A 19162-nucleotide genomic window follows, 5' to 3' on the forward strand; every position below is an offset into this window, starting at 1 on the left:
CGCCCAACAAGTTCGAGAAGCAATTTCACTCGGATATACGTCACGATTGGGAAGAAAATACTCCAATAATGTGCATGCACCTCATAAAACTACTGCTTTTAGATTTTAAATACTTCCTTTTTTAAAACATCAAATTTAATTTTAAAAATGAAGATATGTTCCAACAATCATTCACTTTTTGTTCTGTAATGTGTATTTTGCAAATAAGTGTAGGTTACACACTCAAACTATGTCGTCAATTTGATGCCGAATGTACAAGGGTTAAAAAATAATATTTGTGAATCATAAATACGTCATTGTGGCATAATGTCCATTAGTGCTGGAGTGTCAACAATGAATCAGAGTAATATGTAGGCCTAATAGATAATTGATCTAATTGACGCTTCATAAATCATTAGTAATGAATAAGGTTAATTTTAATCATTTCGAAGTCTGTTCCGTATAGATTAACAAACCACCTGGTGTTAAAACAGAGTTTAATGAACTTGTCAATGTTTTTTGCAGTAAGATTGCGCCCACTGCTGGCATGCTGAGCGAACAGCTCATAACTGAGATAACAGCGCTCTCTGCTGAGCAAACGGTGCACTTTACAATCATACACAAATCTATTTAGGTCAAAGCAGAAAATTGCTAAATTACTTTCAAAATAAAAGTACCTGAAATATGTAATATTTTCGAATACGGCATTTTTTTTTTTTTTTTTTACACATGATTTACTGTAAGATAATACCATATAAAGCAACTTTGAGTAAAAACTTATTATATTGTTACTTGTCCATGATACATTTAACAAGCCCACTCTTGTTAAAGAAAAGAACCTTAAAGGGTTCTTTCAGACACTTTATATAGAAATATTTAGGGGTTCCCATCATGGCATCATTTTATGGATTTAATTTTAATTCACTTTTTTATTTTTATTTAATTTCATGAATTAAACAGCTCAGGGGAAAAAATAACTTGGGGGAAAAATCAAACAGGGGAAAAAATAACTTGTTTAACATGAAAGTAGCATGCAATAACTCAAAATAATGTAACAGAACCATTTGAGAATAAAGTTCAACAGTTGTTTAATATATATATATATATAGTATAGTGCCAAAACAAATCACAAAGACTGTTTTATTAAGGTACTCACATTTTTTAATCAAAGATCTGCTTTGTTTGACTGATGCAAACCGCATGATACAATGTCACTACATGAACTACAGAATGTGAAATGCTACATTCTATACTTTTAAATACTTCCTCTGTATTTATCTATACTTCACAACAGTGATTATTTTCTTTGTGTAGTGCACTTTTTCATAAATTAATAACAATTAAAAACTACAAATGACATGTTACACTATTGATTCCTCATAAAATATGAGCATTAAGAAGTTTTGCATAGTGGTCTGGTTGATATCTTTGAAGGTAAATATCCATTTTCCCCTTTACTCTCTTCTCACAGCTTAAACCTGTGAAGACAGACAAAAAAAAATACATTTTATATTATAACATGGTTATATTATAAATGAGGTTCATGTATCATTATTTATCTTTAATTCTAATGGGTTATTGATACATAACAGATGCCAATGAAGTGTTTTAGCCATTCGTTTATAGTTGTTTTATAGTAATGTTGACTAGGCAGCAGATATGCATCTTTGGATGTCTTAGACAGGGTTATTATAGTTAAAAATCAAAATCAAGTCCCGCCCCACATTTATTATTGCCCGAGAAGCCACACTAGGGAAGAAAAGACTATCACAACTTCTGTTTCATACTGACTTTAGCCAACACTGAACCTAAAACTAAACTATATAAAACTTGAACTGAACTCAATCAACACTGAACTGAATGACAGTATTTTCTTCTGTTGATCTGCACAGCAGGATTTCATTTTTTCTCATATCTGATGTTTGCATCATTGTGAAGTTTACGTCACTCATTGTTATTTTCCTGTTTATTACTGCGAAGCTGCTATGAAACAATCCATATTGTAAAAAGCGCTATATAAATAAAGTGGACTTGACAAAAAAAAAAACCACTTGTTACTTGAAATAAACATTAAAAACATTAAATTTATTTCATTTCAGCTAGCTACCAAGAAAAAAAAATTATAATTAAAACTGAAATAAAAACTAAAGTGACAAATGAAAATGACAAAATTACTAAAACTTTATAGACAGCATGAAACGGATTGCAATAGTCTTTTCTTCCGTATTGGGACGTATATCCGAGTGAAACGGCTTCTCAAACAAGAAAAAAGAATGTAGGGCGGGACTTGATTTTGTCCATCTGCAATTGATTGCATCTTTGGATATGGTTTGCTATTTCTGTGATGTCATGTGATTGACAGGTTGCCCCGCCCTCACGGCAGTTAACACATCATCAGAGAAGAGAAGAAATGTTGCTGCAAAAGGAAGGGGAAGTTATTTCAATTAAAGATTACGAGGGCACATGCATATAAAAAAATAATAACAATGATGTGCATGAATAAATGTTGCAATATTCCAAAAAAAAAAACAAGAATTGTCAGTTTTGACTAGGAAAAATGAATATATATATATAGCAAATTCCCTCTGTATATATGGCAGTGTCCACACACAACACATCAGCTCACCCAGTTCTGCAGCAGTGCTTGTAATCCTCTGCAGAGCTGCATTCATGTCACCTCCTTCAGGCACCAGAACCTCAATCTCTCCCACACAATATCCGAAATCAGCCTGGTCCAGATCCACCCGCACTGCACCGTCTCTCTCTAGCATGAACGAGCAGCGCTTGGTCTTGAACTCAGCAAAACAGATGAGATTGAGGTCAGACAGCCACTTTGTGTCATCTGCTGAACAGATCTCTGTGTCCTCATTTTCTGCCACTTTGTCCATTTGTTCCCTTTGTGAGGAATTTGATTCACTCCCTTCAGCAGTGTGTTCCCTGATAATCCTTCTGACTTCTGATTGAATCAGAGGGAAACTGGTTATCTCTTTGTAGCGTGAGCAAAGGGCCTGAGTTTCATTGTCAGGAGTAGTTCCTGAAACTGCAGGGCATTTTAATTCCCACAATCCCTCTCGGCATCTCAGCCAGAAATCTTTTAGTGTGAGGATGAAATCTGGAGAGTCAAAGTACTGGTCTTGAAACTGCCGCTGACCAATGCATTCAGCTGTGTAGAGACATGAATATATATGTATTAATGTGTGTGTGTGTGTGTGTGTGTGTTTGAAAAAAGTCTCTTATGCTCATCAAGCCTGCATTTATTTGATTAAAAACAATGCAGGAAAAAAACTGTAATATTGTCAAATTTTAATACAATTTAAAATAATGTTGTTTTTTTCTATTTTAAAATATAATTTATTTCTGTAATGCAGTCTTGAGCGTCACGTGATCCTTCAGAAATCATTCTAATATGCTGATTTATTATCAATGTTGGAAACAGTTGCGCTGCTTAATATTTTTTTGGAACCTGTGACACTTTTTCAGGATTCATTGATGAATAAAAAGTTGAAAAGAACAGCATTTACTCAAAATAGAAAACTTTTCTAACAATATAAATCTTTACATCACTTTTTATCAATTTAAAACATCCTTGCTAAATAAAAGTGTTAATTTCTTTCAAAGACAAAAATAAAAAATTACTGACCCCGAATATGTGAACGGTAGTGTCTATTGTTAAAGATTTCCATTTTAAATAAATGCTGCTCATTTTTTATTCAAAGAATCATGAAAAAAGTAGGCTATCACAGTATATAAAAAAATATTAAGCAGCACAACTCCAACATTGATGATAAATAAGGATCACGTAACACTGAAAACTGGAGTAATGACTGCTAAAAAAATCAGCTTTGCATCACAGAAATAAATGATATTTTAAGCTATATTCAAATAGAAAACCATTATTTTAAATTGTAATAATATTTCACAACATTACTGCTTTTTCTGTATTTTTGATTAAATAAATTCAGGATTGATGAGCATAAAATACTTTTTTCAAAAACATTAACATTTCCAATCTAAAATACATATATCATACGTGAATAAAAAAATGTTTGAACACACCTCCAATATGCTGTAGTTTCCCCATAATTTCTGCATTACAAACAAATTTTCTCTCCACCTCTACAGTCATTTTGTCCTATATGAGACATAAAAATAAAAACGAGAAAGTAGAATTTTCGCATTATTAAAGACTTTCTGCTGTAATGGACAACCTATAAATGAACATATAATGTTGTAAAATGTCCAAATCAATTCAGATCAGCTGTGTTTCAAAACAAAGTGAGCTGCGTAGTTTTTCACTTCAAATGCTGTCAAATGAGACTTGACAACAAATATTGCCGGGAACCTACTAACAGGTTCATATTTTTTTAGCTGAGGCTGAGGTAATTATACTGTAACTATTAATGCGGTTAAAAAATCAGGATGTGACAGTCATTCCGAGTCAACGATACAACCATAAAACAAAAACATCTGAACTTACCGATCAATCAGTGTAATGAGGACAGACGTGGAATCGGGGTCCTGTACAGCTTTTCCGGTCAGGCATGTTCACGGACAGCCTAATATCTGCTCGTCATTAAACGCACCACATACGCAACAGAACAGAGTGATTTTTTTTTAGTATAAAATGTGGCTAAATAGTTGCTTAACGATTCTTGTTACAATTTCGTAGTGTTTTAATAAACTAATGAGTCTGCAATCAGTTTGATCAGCACATTAGTGCCAGTAGAACCATATATATATATATATATATATATATATATATATATATATATATATATATATATATATATATATATATATTTATTTATTTTTTATTATTATTATTATTATTATTTTTAAGATTACATTTATTAGCTTAGGCCTATTTTATTTTCTTATTACATCCTATAATTATAAACACCATATTACCAATAACATAATATATACACACACACACACCTTTATATAAATATTTATCTCATTTGCCGTGTATATTTTAATACTTCGCCTCTACATTCTTAAAGACGAAATTTTAAACAAAGTTACAACTAATTTAATTGATGTCAGTATAACAATGTTCTTACATGCGTTTAGGTGTTTTGTTGAATCGAACCGTTAGTGGGAAGAGGAACATTCTTGGAGAGAGTTAGCCGTCAGCTTTTGGGGGAGCTGTCGTGTGTTTACTAGAGGAGAGCAATGCAAGAGTGAACGAGAGAGAGAGAGGAGGGAGGGAGTGAGTGAGTGAGTGAGTGAGTAAGTAAGTGAGGGAGGGAGAGCGAGAGAGAGAGAGACAAAACTTTTCAGTTTTAAAGAGCGAGAGGAAGCGTGTGCTGGAGTCCCAACCATGCAGGTAAAGCCTTAGCTAATTGCTTTAGTGTTAATTAAACGATGTTGACGCCGAATTGATCAAGAAGTTGCGATCGTGTGGGCGATGCGGATCTCATCGCGTCCTGAGCACGATAGAGAATTTGATGCATGGCATTTCATTGCGAATATTTAGTTAGATTTCGAGTGTTAAAATCCAAACTTTTCTGCCTCGGACTCTCATTTTGGCCCCGCCACCCCCTTTCGCTGCTCGTTTTTTTGCACGTCGCTCTTTTCGAGCAGCAATGCGCCTCGTCCATCGTTAATTACTGCGCTCTACAATTATTAAAACACACTTATGGTGCTTAATATCTACATTATCTACTAAACGAGGAACTTAGACCGCCAAATGCAAGGTATTGGGTTAGATAAATGCCGAAGGGGGACGACAAACGGCTTGTTTTTGTTAACACATCTGTATGAAGCAACCCAAATTCATTAATTAAATAGCTTAGTCGATGTAGGCCGCAATTTCCGCTGTGCAGCGGACGGCGGGCGGGGGATGTCTCAATGTCCGACCAACAGGCCACAATCAGGGGGGCGAGGAACTAATCAAGCCCGAGGTTTTACATCTGAGAGCCGAAAGCCTATTTACACAATTCAATTAGCGCAATAAAGCAGACTTGGACTGCAGCATCTCGAGCGTTGCTGTTGTTATATACCTTATAATCTATTCTCGCAGCTCTTATTCGGTGTCTTTGAGAAGTTTGTGGGCGATTTGTGGCGTGATACGCGATACATAATTAGTTGACCAATTTGTTGAGTGTTGTTAGCTGCGTTAGCCATGTGAAGTGCCACGACTGTTTATGAGAAAACGGCTTCTTTTGTTTTAACATCACCCTTCAAGTAAGAAATCACTCAAATCAGTCGCTTTGCAGCGATTAAAGTTGGAAAAGGGGGTTATTAGGGCAGGAGACTGCAGTGCGATGCACTTTAATGGGGTATTTGTCATGATTACACTGGAGTGAGAGAGAGAGAGCGAGAGAGAGAGTGAGTGTGTATAGATGCGTGTTAGCGAGGCAGGCTAAAGCTCTCCGTTTCCAATTGATTCAACAGCACACGGGTCTTGCTAATTAGGCTGTGGGTTAATTAACGAAATCATCAAGAGTTATGGCGGCCATATGAGCTCGCTGTCGAACGGCAGTGTCCCGCGGCGTGTGGGTTCGTCTGTCTTTGACTTTTAGGAGAAGTTAATAGTACTTGTCTTGAGGATTCAGTGCATGTTTTCAGTCTAGCAGGGAAGCTAATTGGCGTGGCATTGTAGCACTGTTGGCATTTGATGTCTGTTCGTTGCTTGACAGTGTGGCATGTAAAAACGAAGCCAGAAACGGTGTATTTGAAACGATTTTGCATGCATACGCGAAACGAAGTCGTTTAGATGTGAATTAAGATGTTTATGTCTTTGATCTCGACGTATGTGTTATTTATTTATTTGGGTTATTGTTTTAAAGAGACATTACTGTCATTAACATCCCAGGGGATTTGCACCCATTATCTGTTATTTACAGCCCATGTCGCCTTATTCACAAGGGGCAACATGTTGACAAATTTCACTCAGATCAGCATATTATAAGACTAGTCAAGGTCAACATTTAGGCCTCCTCTGACGGTAAATAGCCTAGTTATTGAAGAACTGATAAATGCATGTGTGATTCTGCTTCTCAGATTTCATTAACATGGTATGCCTTAAATAAAGTAATGTGCCTTCAAATGCATGATTTATAAACTGGCCACAAGGTATCGGTGGTCCAGTTTTGTTATGTTGTGTCTAACAGAAAGAACATAACTGCATCTGTGAATCAGATTTGATGTCTTGCACGAATACTGTTATAAGTGCATAGCACAGATTGTATGGCCTATATAAATAACTAGAGGCCACAATATCAGACCTGATTGTGAACTTACTTGAATGAAAGAAAGGGGTGGTTGAGTGATATGTCCCAATGTTATGCATGGTCATTTTGTTGTTGTTTTGATTTGTAAGTGTCATCTAACATCAAACCCAATTAATAAGCGAGACAATTCTTAAAGTATATTTTGGAGTTTTGACGATTAAGCTTATGTGAACTGAACAACTATTTTAGAGCTGACTGTACATTAGACATAATACATGCAGTGACATGAAGAATGTTAATGCATTAGTTGCTGTCTATAAATCTGTTAATTTATTCTATATATTCTATATGTTTATGTAATCATCTCATTTTTATATAAAAAAAACTGCTGGTTCACTCACCCAAAAATTAATATTTGCACCTCACCCTTATGTCATTCCAAATTCAATCCTGAATGAATGACTTGCTTTCTTCTGTGGAAAATAAAGATAAAAATATCTGTTTTGAAAGTCAATGGGGTCCGATGTTGTTTGCACACCAATGTTCTTCAGAATATTTTCTTTTGCATTCTGCAGAAGAAAGTCAGGCATACAGGTTAGGAATGATATAAGGATGCGATTTCAGTTTTAGGTGAACTAACCCTTTAAGACTATAGTTTTGTGAAGTGCTGCACTTATTTCATGTATTTGTTAATTTCACATTTCTTTCAGATCACTGATGCATAAAAAAATTGCACACAGTTGCATGAGGCCACTTGAAACAAAAATAAATACATACTATACAATATCATTAATTTTATTTTGTGAATTCTGAAAATAAACAAGTAATAAAATATTTGCCTTATTTAGGTATGATAAAATATTATTGCATATAATAATAATAATAATAATACCACTTTGGTTTCAGGAGGAGCCAGGAGAAACTCTGGGAGGTGCCAGTAACAGGGGGTCAATGTGTTTATGCCCTCTATGTCAAGAAAGTCAACCAGACCGTGAGAATCTCTCTCATCACCTTACAGACAAACACAGTGTCCTCCCTGCTTGCCTTGATAAGTTACTGGATATTGTGAGTATATTTAAGATGGACTTTTTGGGAAAGAAAAATGTTAGTAATGTTTAGTGATGTCATTATGTACGTTTTGATGGAAAATATTTTTTTACTAAAGAAATTAGGCCTACATTGTGTGTTGTCAGTGAAACTATAAGCTTACACAAGTTTGTTTTGTTTGCTTTTAACATAAATAATTGATTTCCTCTTTTCATAAGGCTGCTCCTAAGCACTCTTCCATTGCTGAAGATGAAGAATCCAAAGCCCTAAATGATTCAGGTGAGTTTTGATAATCTATAAAGTTATTGTTAATTGTATTATAATGTTAAGTGTTTGTATTTGTGCCACAGTGATTTAACACTATCCCAGCACTGAGGTCTTAGGTTCCAGTGTTATTGATACCAGGCCTAGGCTATGCACCACTGGACACACAATTGGCTGTGTTGGTGACCACCTTGCATCAGTAGTTTCCATGGCAATGAAGCACCTGTAGGTTGTAGCTGAGTGTGGCCCCCACAAGTATTCAGTTTTCCTGCTGACTCCTAGACCTGATTGCTGAAAAAAAAAAAACTGATTTGTTGCAAATTATTTACAGTTCACTGGTTGTTTTTAAATCCAAACAAATTATTTTTGTTCTGAATCCGGACATAAGGGGGTTTCAAGCTTTTTAAGGTGAGGGATGGACCAGGGACCCCAGTTGCATAAACTGAGTGTTGTGATTTAAGCCTGCTCTATTATTCCTATGTATAATTTATTTACCTATGCGATGATATTGGTCAAATTAACATTGATTTATGGATTCATACACATGTATATTACGATTCATCTTAATAAATGTATTGTTAACTTTACCTTTGGTTTAAAGGGTTAGTTCACTCAAAAATGAAAATTCTGTCAGTAATTACTCACCCTCATGTTGTTCCAAATTCTGTCAGTAATTACTCACCCTCATGTTGTTCCAACCCCGTAAGACTTTCGTTCATCTTCAGAACATAAATGAAGATATTTTTGATGAAATCTGAGAGCTGCTCAGCTGTAACAGCGCAGCACTTCTGGGTTGGACGTCAGAACGTAAGCTCACTATTGGCCGACGCTGGTCATGTGTGTGATGCTGCCCAATAGTGAGCCTACATTCTGATGTACAACCCAGAAGTGCCGCGCTGTTACAGCTGAGCAGCTCTCAGATTTCATCAAAAATATCTTCATTTATGTTCTGAAGATGAACGAAAGTCTTCTGTTACACTCCGTGAACTCACTCAGAGGCCCACACAGAAGAAAATGAATAGTTGAATAAAGTTGGGGGTTTTTTGCGCACAAAAAGTATTCTCGTTGCTTGATAAACTTAAGGTTGAGCCACTGTAGTCACTTGGACTATTTTAACGATGTCTTTACTAACTTTTCTGGGCTGGCAGATATAAATTACCTAGCAGCCTATGAAGGAGTGAGCCAGTGCTCAGATTTCATCAAAAATATCTTAATTTGTGTTCCGAAGATGAACGCAAGTCATATGGGGTTGGAACAACATGAGGGTGAGTAATTACTGACAGAATTTTCATTTTTGGGTGAACTAACCCTTTAATATAACTTTTTACAATTAGCAGACAATTTGTGAAATTGCTCCCTTTTTGAAGACCTGTTTTACATATTCAGCATAATAAAACTGCACTTATTTTGAACTTTTTTTGTTTGTAAATGCTCACTAACATTTGTATTTTATTTTTTATCAATTCATTAGATGACACATCTCAGCAGAAACATTTAGAGAACACAAAGTCCCCCTCAATGGCTTCCCAAAATGAGAGCGAATCTACAGATGCAGGTGACAAGGGTGGTTCTTCTCAGGAAAAAGGGCTGGATGAAGAGCTGGAGGGAGGAAGAAATGAGGAAAGTGACGTGGCTGGCCTGGAGTCAGATCATGACAATGTGGAGCAAACTATAAAAACATCAGAGGCTTCTGTAAGCAATGGCAGATCCGTCTGTAAAAACAGTGTAGCCTCTGAAGGTGATAACCGTCCATTCAAGTGTAATGCGTGTTTGGAGTCATTTCCCACTAGAACAGCATTGAGTGTTCATTATAATTCAACCACTCATATTCAGAGGATGAGAACCGGGACGGTGAAAGACAGTGACTCAACCCCTTTCCTGGCTCGACCTTATGTCTCCAACAAACCATACCAGTGTGCCGTCTGTCGTGTCTCCTACAATCATGCCATTACCCTGGAAAGTCATTTAAAATCTGTGTTGCACCAGAGTCGCAGCAGGAGTGCGGGGAATGCTACTCCTAGTTCCACTGCAAATACAGGAACTGGAACCATGGTTACAAACTTGGCTACGACCACTGTTGGAAGCACCACACAGTTAGTTAACGCCTCCACCAGCAATTGTGTCACCCAAGCAAACCTGACTCCATCAGCAGTAACGACCAAAGACGGAGAGCAGATGCAGCCTCAGCTAGCTCCCTCATTACTTTCTTCTCCGGTGGCCTCCGCACAAGCCATGTCTGCTATTCTCACTCTCCTGACTTCCAGCCCAAATTCTCTCCCACACTCCATTCTTCCTCCTCTCTTCACGACTGGGACATCTGCAACACCAGGGGCAGCTACCCCGCAGCTTATACCCCAGCCTCATATGCTCATGCCCCTGGTGTTGAATGGACTCCAAACTCAAACCCAAATCCAGGGCCAGAATCCAGAATCTCCAAACCAGCTTTTGCAGCAGGCAGTGCCAGTTCTTGGTCTCAGTGCTGCACAACAGGCTCTCTTGGCCCAAAGACTCAGTGGCTTACAAAGTCAGTGGGCTGCATTTGGCCTCCCAACCACCACTCAAATGAGTTTAGAGGAGACCAACAAGATGGTAGACAAGGGTGCAGACATGAGAGTGCACAATGAGATAAAAGTAGAGCCTTGCGATCAGCAAATGTCACTAAAATCTGAAGAGGACTGGAAAATTGATGGGATAAAAAAAGAGATGTGTATTAAGAGTGAAAATACACAAGAGCAAAGTGAGAAAATGGTGTGTGATGGCAAGGCATGTGATGAAAAAGAGCAAGAAGAAAGTGAAATGGAAGTTGAGAGCAACAGTGAAAAGGTGTGTCAGGGGGATGATGCAAACTCCAAAGTAACTGAATCCTCAGCGGCCCCTGTCCATCAGCATGATATTTCGTTCGCTTTGGATCCAAACCAAGGTATCAGCCATGCACATCCTGTTAACAGCTCTGGCGCTGTGTACTGTACCTTTCGTAACACTAATTTTGCCTTAAGAGCTTTAGGCCATAGAAGTGCTAAAGATCATCCACTCTTGTCTTCAGGACGGTCTGTGCTCACTGAGTTTCAGTCTCAGGTTCTGTGGGCCTTTTTAGAGTCACGAGATGATGCTGAAACATCTAGTCCTCAGCGGGAGGACTGCGAAGCCCTCGGCAGGGAGGTTGGGCTAAGTGGAGAAGAGGTACGCAAGTGGTTCTTAGACGCCCGGCAATCCAAAGATAGGGAGAGATTAGACAGCTTCCATGATGAATTGGACAGAAGTATGGAGGAAGAAGAGGGTAATTTAATGATAGATGAGGGTGAAGATGGACATAGTCCATCAGCAACAGGCAGTCATGCCATTGACCTTTCCAGTAGTGCAGAACGACACAGGATTGGTAAGGGAAGCCCAAGAGAATTGCTGTTGACATCCGACTCTGAAAACGAAGAGTTCTACACATCTGTTATCGTGACTGATGAAGAAAGTCAAAGCAGCTCGATGAGGGAAGAGTCAGGTAGCCCAATCAAACAGTCTTCACAGGTAGAGCCAACAGTTGAAAGGTCAAGTGGTGGTGGAAAGGTTCTTCGTTCTACTACAGTCTTCCTCTCGGATGCAGAGGACGAATATGATGATGAACAAAGTATGAAGAGGAAAAAGAGAAAGAGTGAGATTGACAAGGAAGAGGTGGAGATCAAGCGAGAGAAGCAAGATGTAGATCTTGATCTGCAGTTGGAAGCACAAGCTGACCCTCCTACTCCTTTTTCAGTTGCGGTCGATCATCAGGGCGTTCCAACTGGCATCTTGCAGTCATTGCCCCTTTCCCTGTCATTGGGTCCACTTTCCACCCAGTTATACAGTCCATATGTACTCTCACTTCCTTCATCAGTTATTGGGGTGGGTCTTTCAGAAGGAGATCGAGGTAAGATGGCCTTTGCAAACACTCGGAGTCCAGCAGCAGCTGCACCCACCTCTCTTACACACTCATTATCTAATGGTAATGATTGCGAGTCTGCTTTGGATCTAAGCATGGGGAAAAACCACAGCTCTACAATATCATCTGTCTCCCCAGCTAACAAGTCCTCTATACAGAAAAGTCATTTGCTTGATGGTCTGGGATTGAGACCAGCGACTGTTGGGGTTCCTACAGATAGAGGTCTCATCGTGGTTCAGGTGAAGCCAGAATCTGCCATTGCTTTACCATCTTCCAATAACAGCACTAATCGCAATAATTTGGCTAAGACTAGCACTGTGTACATGAGGGCAGCAGAAAAGGTCAGCACATCACTCATGGAAAGGGAAAAAGAGAAGGAACGAGAAAAAGAGCGGGATCAAAAGAGGCCAAAAGTCAGACGGTTCAGGGACATGAGACGTTCCAGGACCATCATCCATGCTGACCAGCTTGATATTCTTTACGGATGTTATTTCAAAGATCCAAACCCAGGCAAGCATGAATTTGAACAAATATCTGAGTGGGTAAACCTTCCAAAGAAAGTGGTTCAGATCTGGTTCCAGAATATGAGGGCTAGGGAGCGAAAGGGAGAGGTCCGTTTTATCAGTGATGGCACTTTGGCAGCTGTTGGGAAACCACTCATTAAGTTCACCTGGCCACTCTCGAAGCCCATATTCTCAACCCCACCTAAACCTAACCCAAGTCCCTCCACTGGCTGGGGCTCTGCAAAACCCCAAACTGGAAATATTCCTCCAAAGACAGAAAAGGTGAAGGAGGTCAAGGAGCCCCTGAAAACTCCCACTCAAGGTCCAAGTAGACCAAATCAGACAGCCTCTTTCACCGTTGTGTCCACCGGCCCTTCATTAGTTCACAAGACCAAAACAGAAGCAACTCCCATTACAATGGTTAAAATAGCTCCTAAGACAGTGGCCACTCCGGTTGCAGTTCCTCTGCTAGTGAGTGGGATTCCTACATCTCGATCTGCTCCGAAAAGGAAGGTTGAAGAGGTACGAGCCGAGTCAGACCATACTGATGAAGATGATGACGATTACCGAGGAGAGGTCGAGTCTGGGACTACCAGCCGCATTGTGCCAAAATTGTCCCCTACGCCAATTAACAAATCTTCTGCCTTGGTATCTCAGAAACACAATGGGCTCAAATATTGGTCTCAGAAAGGTCCATTCAAGATCAACACCCTCTCAAGAGAACAGTTAGGCTTGAGCTCACAGCGACCTACACCCACTACCACCACGCCCACTACTCCATCTCCTGTGACGGTTACAGTGTCCTCTGGTCAAAACCAAAAAGAAACAAGTTACATGCTGCAGAACTCAACCCCAAGACGACCTCGAACTCACCTGAACTGTCTTCAGCTGTCCATCCTGCAGTCGTGCTACGAGACATGTGCTCATCCTAATGCACTAGAGTGTGAGGCAGTGGGGACAGAGCTTGGGCTTCCACTGAAGGTTGTGCAAATCTGGTTCCAAAATACACGTGCTAAGGAGAAACGCTGGAGGCTTCAGCAAGAGAAAATGGTAAGGGCACTTTGTCTAATATTCTGAAGCAACTGTTTTCATGTCTAATTTTAGTATTTTGCTACAATGTCATTAGCCTTACATGTGTCCATATACTTTCTCAGGTCATAGGCTAGCAACACGTTATAAAAAATGTGCCCGGTGCAGTAACTAAAAAAGTGTCATCTTTAATTCATATTTTATTATTTCTTTTGACATAGTGGTGATGCCTTTTAAAAAAAATTATTAATCCAAAATTGACTCAACCTCATGTCATTCCAAACCTGTTTGCATTACATTCTCATTTCTCTCATTTTACGTTCTTTTACACAAAAGGAGATCATTTAATCTGGTTGGGTATTTAAGTGCTTCGTTCACCCCGAAATGTAAGTAGTAAAACGTGGGCTGCCACTTCTCTCTTGTGCACCATCTACGCTTCACACAGTATGTGGCAAAATGCTTCTTTTACTTTTTTTTACTTCTTTTTCTTTAACTGTGTCCCAATTCAGAGGCTGCATCCTTCGAAGTCCGCAAAGGTCGGACCGAGTGTTGTTAAATGGGACGTTCTAGCCTACGGAGGATTGCTCTTGTCGACTAGCAACTGTGACAGCTGCCGTTAACGAGCGGCAGTAATGTTTGTACTGGACTTTTTTGAAAGTTATATTCAACTGTCTGAAAACAAAACAGGGTTCACAATTTGTCTAAATATGCTCACCGTGGTCCATTTATGTAAGTAATAAAGAGTATAAACTATATAAAATCACATCTTAGTAAGATATGAGTCAGCATTTGGAATGCTTAACTTTTTATTTTTACATTTGTATCATTAGATTTTCGAGTAAGTTGACACCCAATACTTGCATTTGAAAGTGTAATCCGGCATTTTCTCTTAAAAAATCCTGTCGTCAATGGCATGCAATGAATTTTGGGGTATACTAGGCCACGAAGGGTCCATCTGTTGTGTACTTCAATGCCCAGGAAACGAAGGTCGCATTTCAAGGCCACATTTGAAGGAGCCTTAGAATTGGGACAGCCTTCGTCACGCTACTGTGATGCAATCGGCCTTCGAATGTGGCCTTTGAAGTAGAGTTCTCAACGGGTCGGGTCGGCCCGACAAACCCGACGGGACCCGCGGGTTCGGGCCGGGTTCGGGTCGAAAATATAATCAAATGACTCGGGTCGGGTCGGACCTCGGGCTTAATCTTTTCCGCTCAGTAAAAAAAAAAAAAAAAAAAAAAAAAAACATTTATTAATCATCGCTGCTGTTCACTGTAAAGAAAGTCTTGCTGCTGCGTGTAACGTGCATCATGGAGAGGGGCGGCGGCAGACCTGACGCCGCTGCGTGCACGCCTTTAGTCTGGAGAAGATGGAGTTGGTGAGAAGTAAACTTGCCGCAGGTGAATTCACCGTCGCTACTACTACAGCCTATTTATATATTTAAAGTTTATTGTTTCAGTTGTTTGTATTGTTAAAAGGCATGAACATTAAAGGTTGATTTGAATTCCCATCTGCTGGTCATGATAATACGTGTATGAGAGAAAAAAAAATCCGACGCGGCGTCGGGCCGCGGGCCGGGTTCGGGCAGATAATTCATGTTTATGTGTCGGGTTACATCGGGTCCGGGCTTTAAAAGCCACGGGCCGGGTCGGGTCGGGTTGTAATTTTCAGGCCCGTTGAGAACTCTACTTTGAAGGATGCAGCCTCTGAATTGGGACGCAGCCCTTGAATCTTTTACATTGATCCCTAGAAGCAGGTGATTGTTTCCGCCACCTGATGGACAGAAGTGTGTGGTGCACAGGAAAGTAGTGGCAGCTGCTATGATTTTACTACAAAAATTGCTTCTTTTTTTTTTATTTTTTTTTTTATCAAAACTTGAGCAGTTAGACCATGAGTCGGCAACCTTTTGCCATTTTTAAGTTTCTGAGTTATTCACTGTGCCCTAACCTAATCATTCATTTTATTTATTTATTTATTTATTTATTTATTTATCATCAGCTAATTTCTAAATCAAAGACTGCAATTAAGGAGAGAGAGCGGCATCAGCATTAGTAAGATAATTTAATACTTCAACAACCAGATGCATTTTATCCAGTTTCATCTGGAATGTGAAAAAAAATGCCTTCTCTTTCGGAGGTACACATGACCAGAGTTTCCACATGCATCAATTAATTTTGGTGTGTGTGGAATGTTTATTAGGAGGACTCTATATATTGGTTGGATATCTCTGAAATTTATAGCATTAACTATGTACAGCGGAATAAGCTGTAAGCTCAGTCAGTAACTTGTGCGCGCGTGATGTGCAGTGGTCGTGCTAATGGTTTTTCAGAGCTGTGTGCTTTAATTGACTTGAGCAGATAAATTCTCACACTTTAATAGCATTTATAACTCCTAACTTTGTAAAGCAAGCTGTGTTAGATCTGTATGCATGTGCGAGGTACTTTATCTGAATGAAATGCATACACCTCTCTTACTTTTCCTCACATGCCAGCAATTACTCCTCCGCGTGCAATAGATTGCCGACCCCTGACTTAGACTATGGTCAATAACTATTTAAGGCAGAGGGATTTACAGTGATCCCCCCCCCACACACACACACACACACACACACACACACAGTTTTCTCTGTTGTTATTGCTTAAAATTTAGTTTTTCTGTATTGAAATGAAACTAACAATGTAATTTTTACATCTTCACACAGTCACCTAATCCCATTGACCCTTCCAAGAAGGTAGATGTCAGCTCGGGTAGCTACCTGCAATACAATGCTCTCCGAGCCAACCGTCCCATCCTGCCCAAACCTGTACAACTGACAGTTGTGGAACCAACTCCATCATATACCATCGGCCAGACAACAGGCCGTGAGACTCTGAGAGGCAAGTGCGACGCCTGTGGGATTGAATTTGAATCCAGGGCTGCAGCACGTGACCATGTCTTCTCTGCTCGACATCTTGCCACTCTGAGAACCACTAACTTTGGTCAGCAAGCATCGTTGGTCAGCAATGGATCTGGTACGGGGTCTACTGGTTTTGCCAGCCAGTCTTCTACCCCATCACCAGCTAGCAGCTCCAGCTAAACAATGAATTGAAGCTGGTATAGTCTGTGGACCCACTAGACTTGTTGGCTTACAAAAGACAGATAAAGGGTGCTGGTCTTTTAAGCTATTGTTCTTTTGAGGCTCTAAATTGGAGTGGGCACAGATGAATCTGGCCATCTTCTCTTTCTCTCCTTGGATATCAGCAAGACATTGTTATTATACAGAGTCTTTACTTACAGGGCTCCTTTTAATGACCTATTGCCACAGCATCATTTTACTATAAATAATCTACTGAAATGGTAATCATGGACATGCTAATGCTTATGTGATCATGGTCCGTTTTTCACAACTTCATCTCGGTTTAAACTCCTATTATGTTGGGTAATATTCTACTCACATTTACATATAACACTTGGTTTGATTGGGAGAATCTATGGTAATGAACGCCCAAAAACTCAACCAAAGTGCTCTGGGTTGTCATTTATGTTTGTGGTACTGCTTTTGCTTGAGCCAGGGTGGTCTTTAGCCTGTTTTTAAAGCCTATATAGAAGAGTTGTTTCTAAGCTGATTTATCTCTGATAGTCTTGTTAATTCAAAGAAATCTATCCTGTAAACAGAAGTTTTCCTTCTGGCTCAGTTGAAAGAAGACTAGACTATGCTAACAGTTGATAGTAATGAAATCGTAATGACAAATAAAGCAGAGAATATGTGTAGTCTGGAATATGGAGAATTTGGGAGCGTGTTCTGAATCCAGACAATATGATAGCTATTTTTGAACAACCATCATGACAATCCTATAGTCATCAGCAGAGCTCTCGTTAAACGTTAAAGATGTCAGATGGTCCTCATACAGCACTTTGACCCTTTTAAAGTCACAAACATGATTTTTTTTTTTTTTTTTTTAAGGTTTTCATGTTCCGCAAAATAAACAGTTTTGTTGTATGGTTACAAACTTACTGTATGTCAAACTGTAATGAAGTATTAATCAGCTTTTAATGTTATTTTTAAAGAGTTTGCATTGCACATAGTTAAAACAGACAAAAAAAAATGGATCAGACCTAGCCGCTGTGCACGAAGCCAAAGTCAAGTCTGTACTTACACAATTTTATATAGATTTGTGGAACATTGAAATCATGTACCTTATACCCTCTGATAAATCATTTCATTTGGTTTGAGTCTAGGGAGTAACCCCAGCTTGTCGATATAAATTAAACACAAAAGTCATTTATTTATGGTAAAAGCAAAAGCATTTTAGATTTATGGGAGAGAGTTGTCATTTTTTTTTTTCTTGTTCTTTCACTAAGCATTTTGTTTTTTTGCAAGCCGAGTGCTCATACTGAGAATATTCAAGTATTTTCTTTAAAACCCACCAGGAGAGAAGACAGGGTGCTTTAAGTGGACCTGGAAACTATTCATCAGGCCAACAGGAGGTGCGATTTGAAGGACATGAAATACTAAAGACGATTTTCCTTTTTGGTTTATTTTGTATATTATTATTGATACTATTAATACTTTAACAAAATGCAAAACTAAAAAAGATTTTTTAATGAACTATATTAAGAAAATGATATTCCAAAGTTATTCTTTCTGTTGCTTTGTCTCATTAAAGATACCAAAAAGCAATCTTGATTGGAAGTGTTTGTAATGCAAACCACAAAGGAGCTCCCATGCCTTGACACTTTGAACTAGTCCAGGGTTTAAGCATGAGCTACAGATAAATGCATTTCCGACAACTCAACTTGGAACACTTGAAGTTCATCGAAATGTTTTGTTTTCAGTATATCCCAGCAAATACAAGTTGTTTTTGTTCAAATTAGTGTCAAGTAGTTCATATGAAATGAACATGGACTGGGTTGTAGTGCAGTGCTACAGGACGTGGGATCACATGGTGTTGCACTGTTCAGAGTATATAGGTAGAATATGGAGAAATGCTTTTATATTATCTTTTCACTTTTTCATTGACACTTGATTATCACTTGTTATAACTACTACTTACTATTTTTCATCACTTTTGATTATTATTGATTCATAACGGTTTTAATGGCATCTCAGACTTTGATATGCCATTGATATGAATATTGAACGATAATGGTGGCAGTCTTGTTATGAAAAATTAGAATATTGATTAAGCTTGTTTTCCCCTCAAATGTACCTTCATTTTGTGTTGGTTCTCCTTTTTTCTTATGCAGAAAACAAATAAACTGAAGTTCATGTATTG

At 38.7% G+C, this 19162-nt stretch overlaps 2 protein-coding genes across 4 annotated transcripts; one reads left to right on the forward strand and one right to left on the reverse strand.

Annotated features, from left to right (window-relative positions):
• Positions 1–1051: 1051 nt before the first annotated feature.
• On the reverse strand, positions 1052–4530 carry thtpa (thiamine triphosphatase). The gene is made up of 4 exons (XM_079863408.1): positions 4457–4530; positions 4036–4111; positions 2606–3142; positions 1052–1457 (listed from the first exon to the last, which is right to left on the reverse strand). Exons 2-4 carry the CDS (start codon positions 4103–4105, stop codon positions 1357–1359), a joined length of 708 nt encoding a protein of 235 aa, XP_079719534.1. The 5' UTR covers positions 4106–4111; positions 4457–4530; the 3' UTR covers positions 1052–1356.
• A 646-nt stretch (positions 4531–5176) lies between these two features.
• Positions 5177–18487, forward strand: zfhx2 (zinc finger homeobox 2). Of its 3 annotated transcripts, XM_079863403.1 has the most exons (6): positions 5177–5308; positions 8064–8222; positions 8423–8483; positions 9940–13931; positions 14247–14296; positions 14420–15126. In XM_079863403.1, exons 1-5 carry the CDS (start codon positions 5303–5305, stop codon positions 14256–14258), a joined length of 4230 nt encoding a protein of 1409 aa, XP_079719529.1. In that variant the 5' UTR covers positions 5177–5302; the 3' UTR covers positions 14259–14296; positions 14420–15126. The 3 variants fall into 3 exon arrangements, with proteins under 3 accessions (XP_079719529.1, XP_079719527.1, XP_079719528.1); XM_079863401.1 differs by lacking the exons at positions 14247–14296; positions 14420–15126 and adding an exon at positions 16609–18487; XM_079863402.1 differs by lacking the exons at positions 5177–5308; positions 14247–14296; positions 14420–15126 and adding exons at positions 5658–5678; positions 16609–18487.
• The last annotated feature ends 675 nt before the right edge of the window (positions 18488–19162 follow it).

This window comes from Squalius cephalus (assembly GCF_949319135.1).
Source record: "Squalius cephalus genome assembly, chromosome: 25".
In the NCBI taxonomy this organism is placed as follows: Eukaryota; Metazoa; Chordata; class Actinopteri; order Cypriniformes; family Leuciscidae; genus Squalius; species Squalius cephalus.

Coding starts and splice junctions, on each gene's coding strand:
- thtpa (XM_079863408.1), bottom strand. CDS start 4,105: ATGACTGTAGAGGTGGAGAGAAAATTTGTTTGTAATGCAGAAATTATG. Junction 3,143..4,035: donor GAAACTACAGCATATTGGAG/GTGTGTTCAAAC, acceptor GTCTCTACACAG/CTGAATGCATTGGTCAGCGG. Junction 1,458..2,605: donor AAGCACTGCTGCAGAACTGG/GTGAGCTGATGT, acceptor CTGTCTTCACAG/GTTTAAGCTGTGAGAAGAGA.
- zfhx2 (XM_079863401.1), top strand. Junction 8,223..8,422: donor TTGATAAGTTACTGGATATT/GTGAGTATATTT, acceptor TCTTTTCATAAG/GCTGCTCCTAAGCACTCTTC. Junction 13,932..16,608: donor GGCTTCAGCAAGAGAAAATG/GTAAGGGCACTT, acceptor ATCTTCACACAG/TCACCTAATCCCATTGACCC.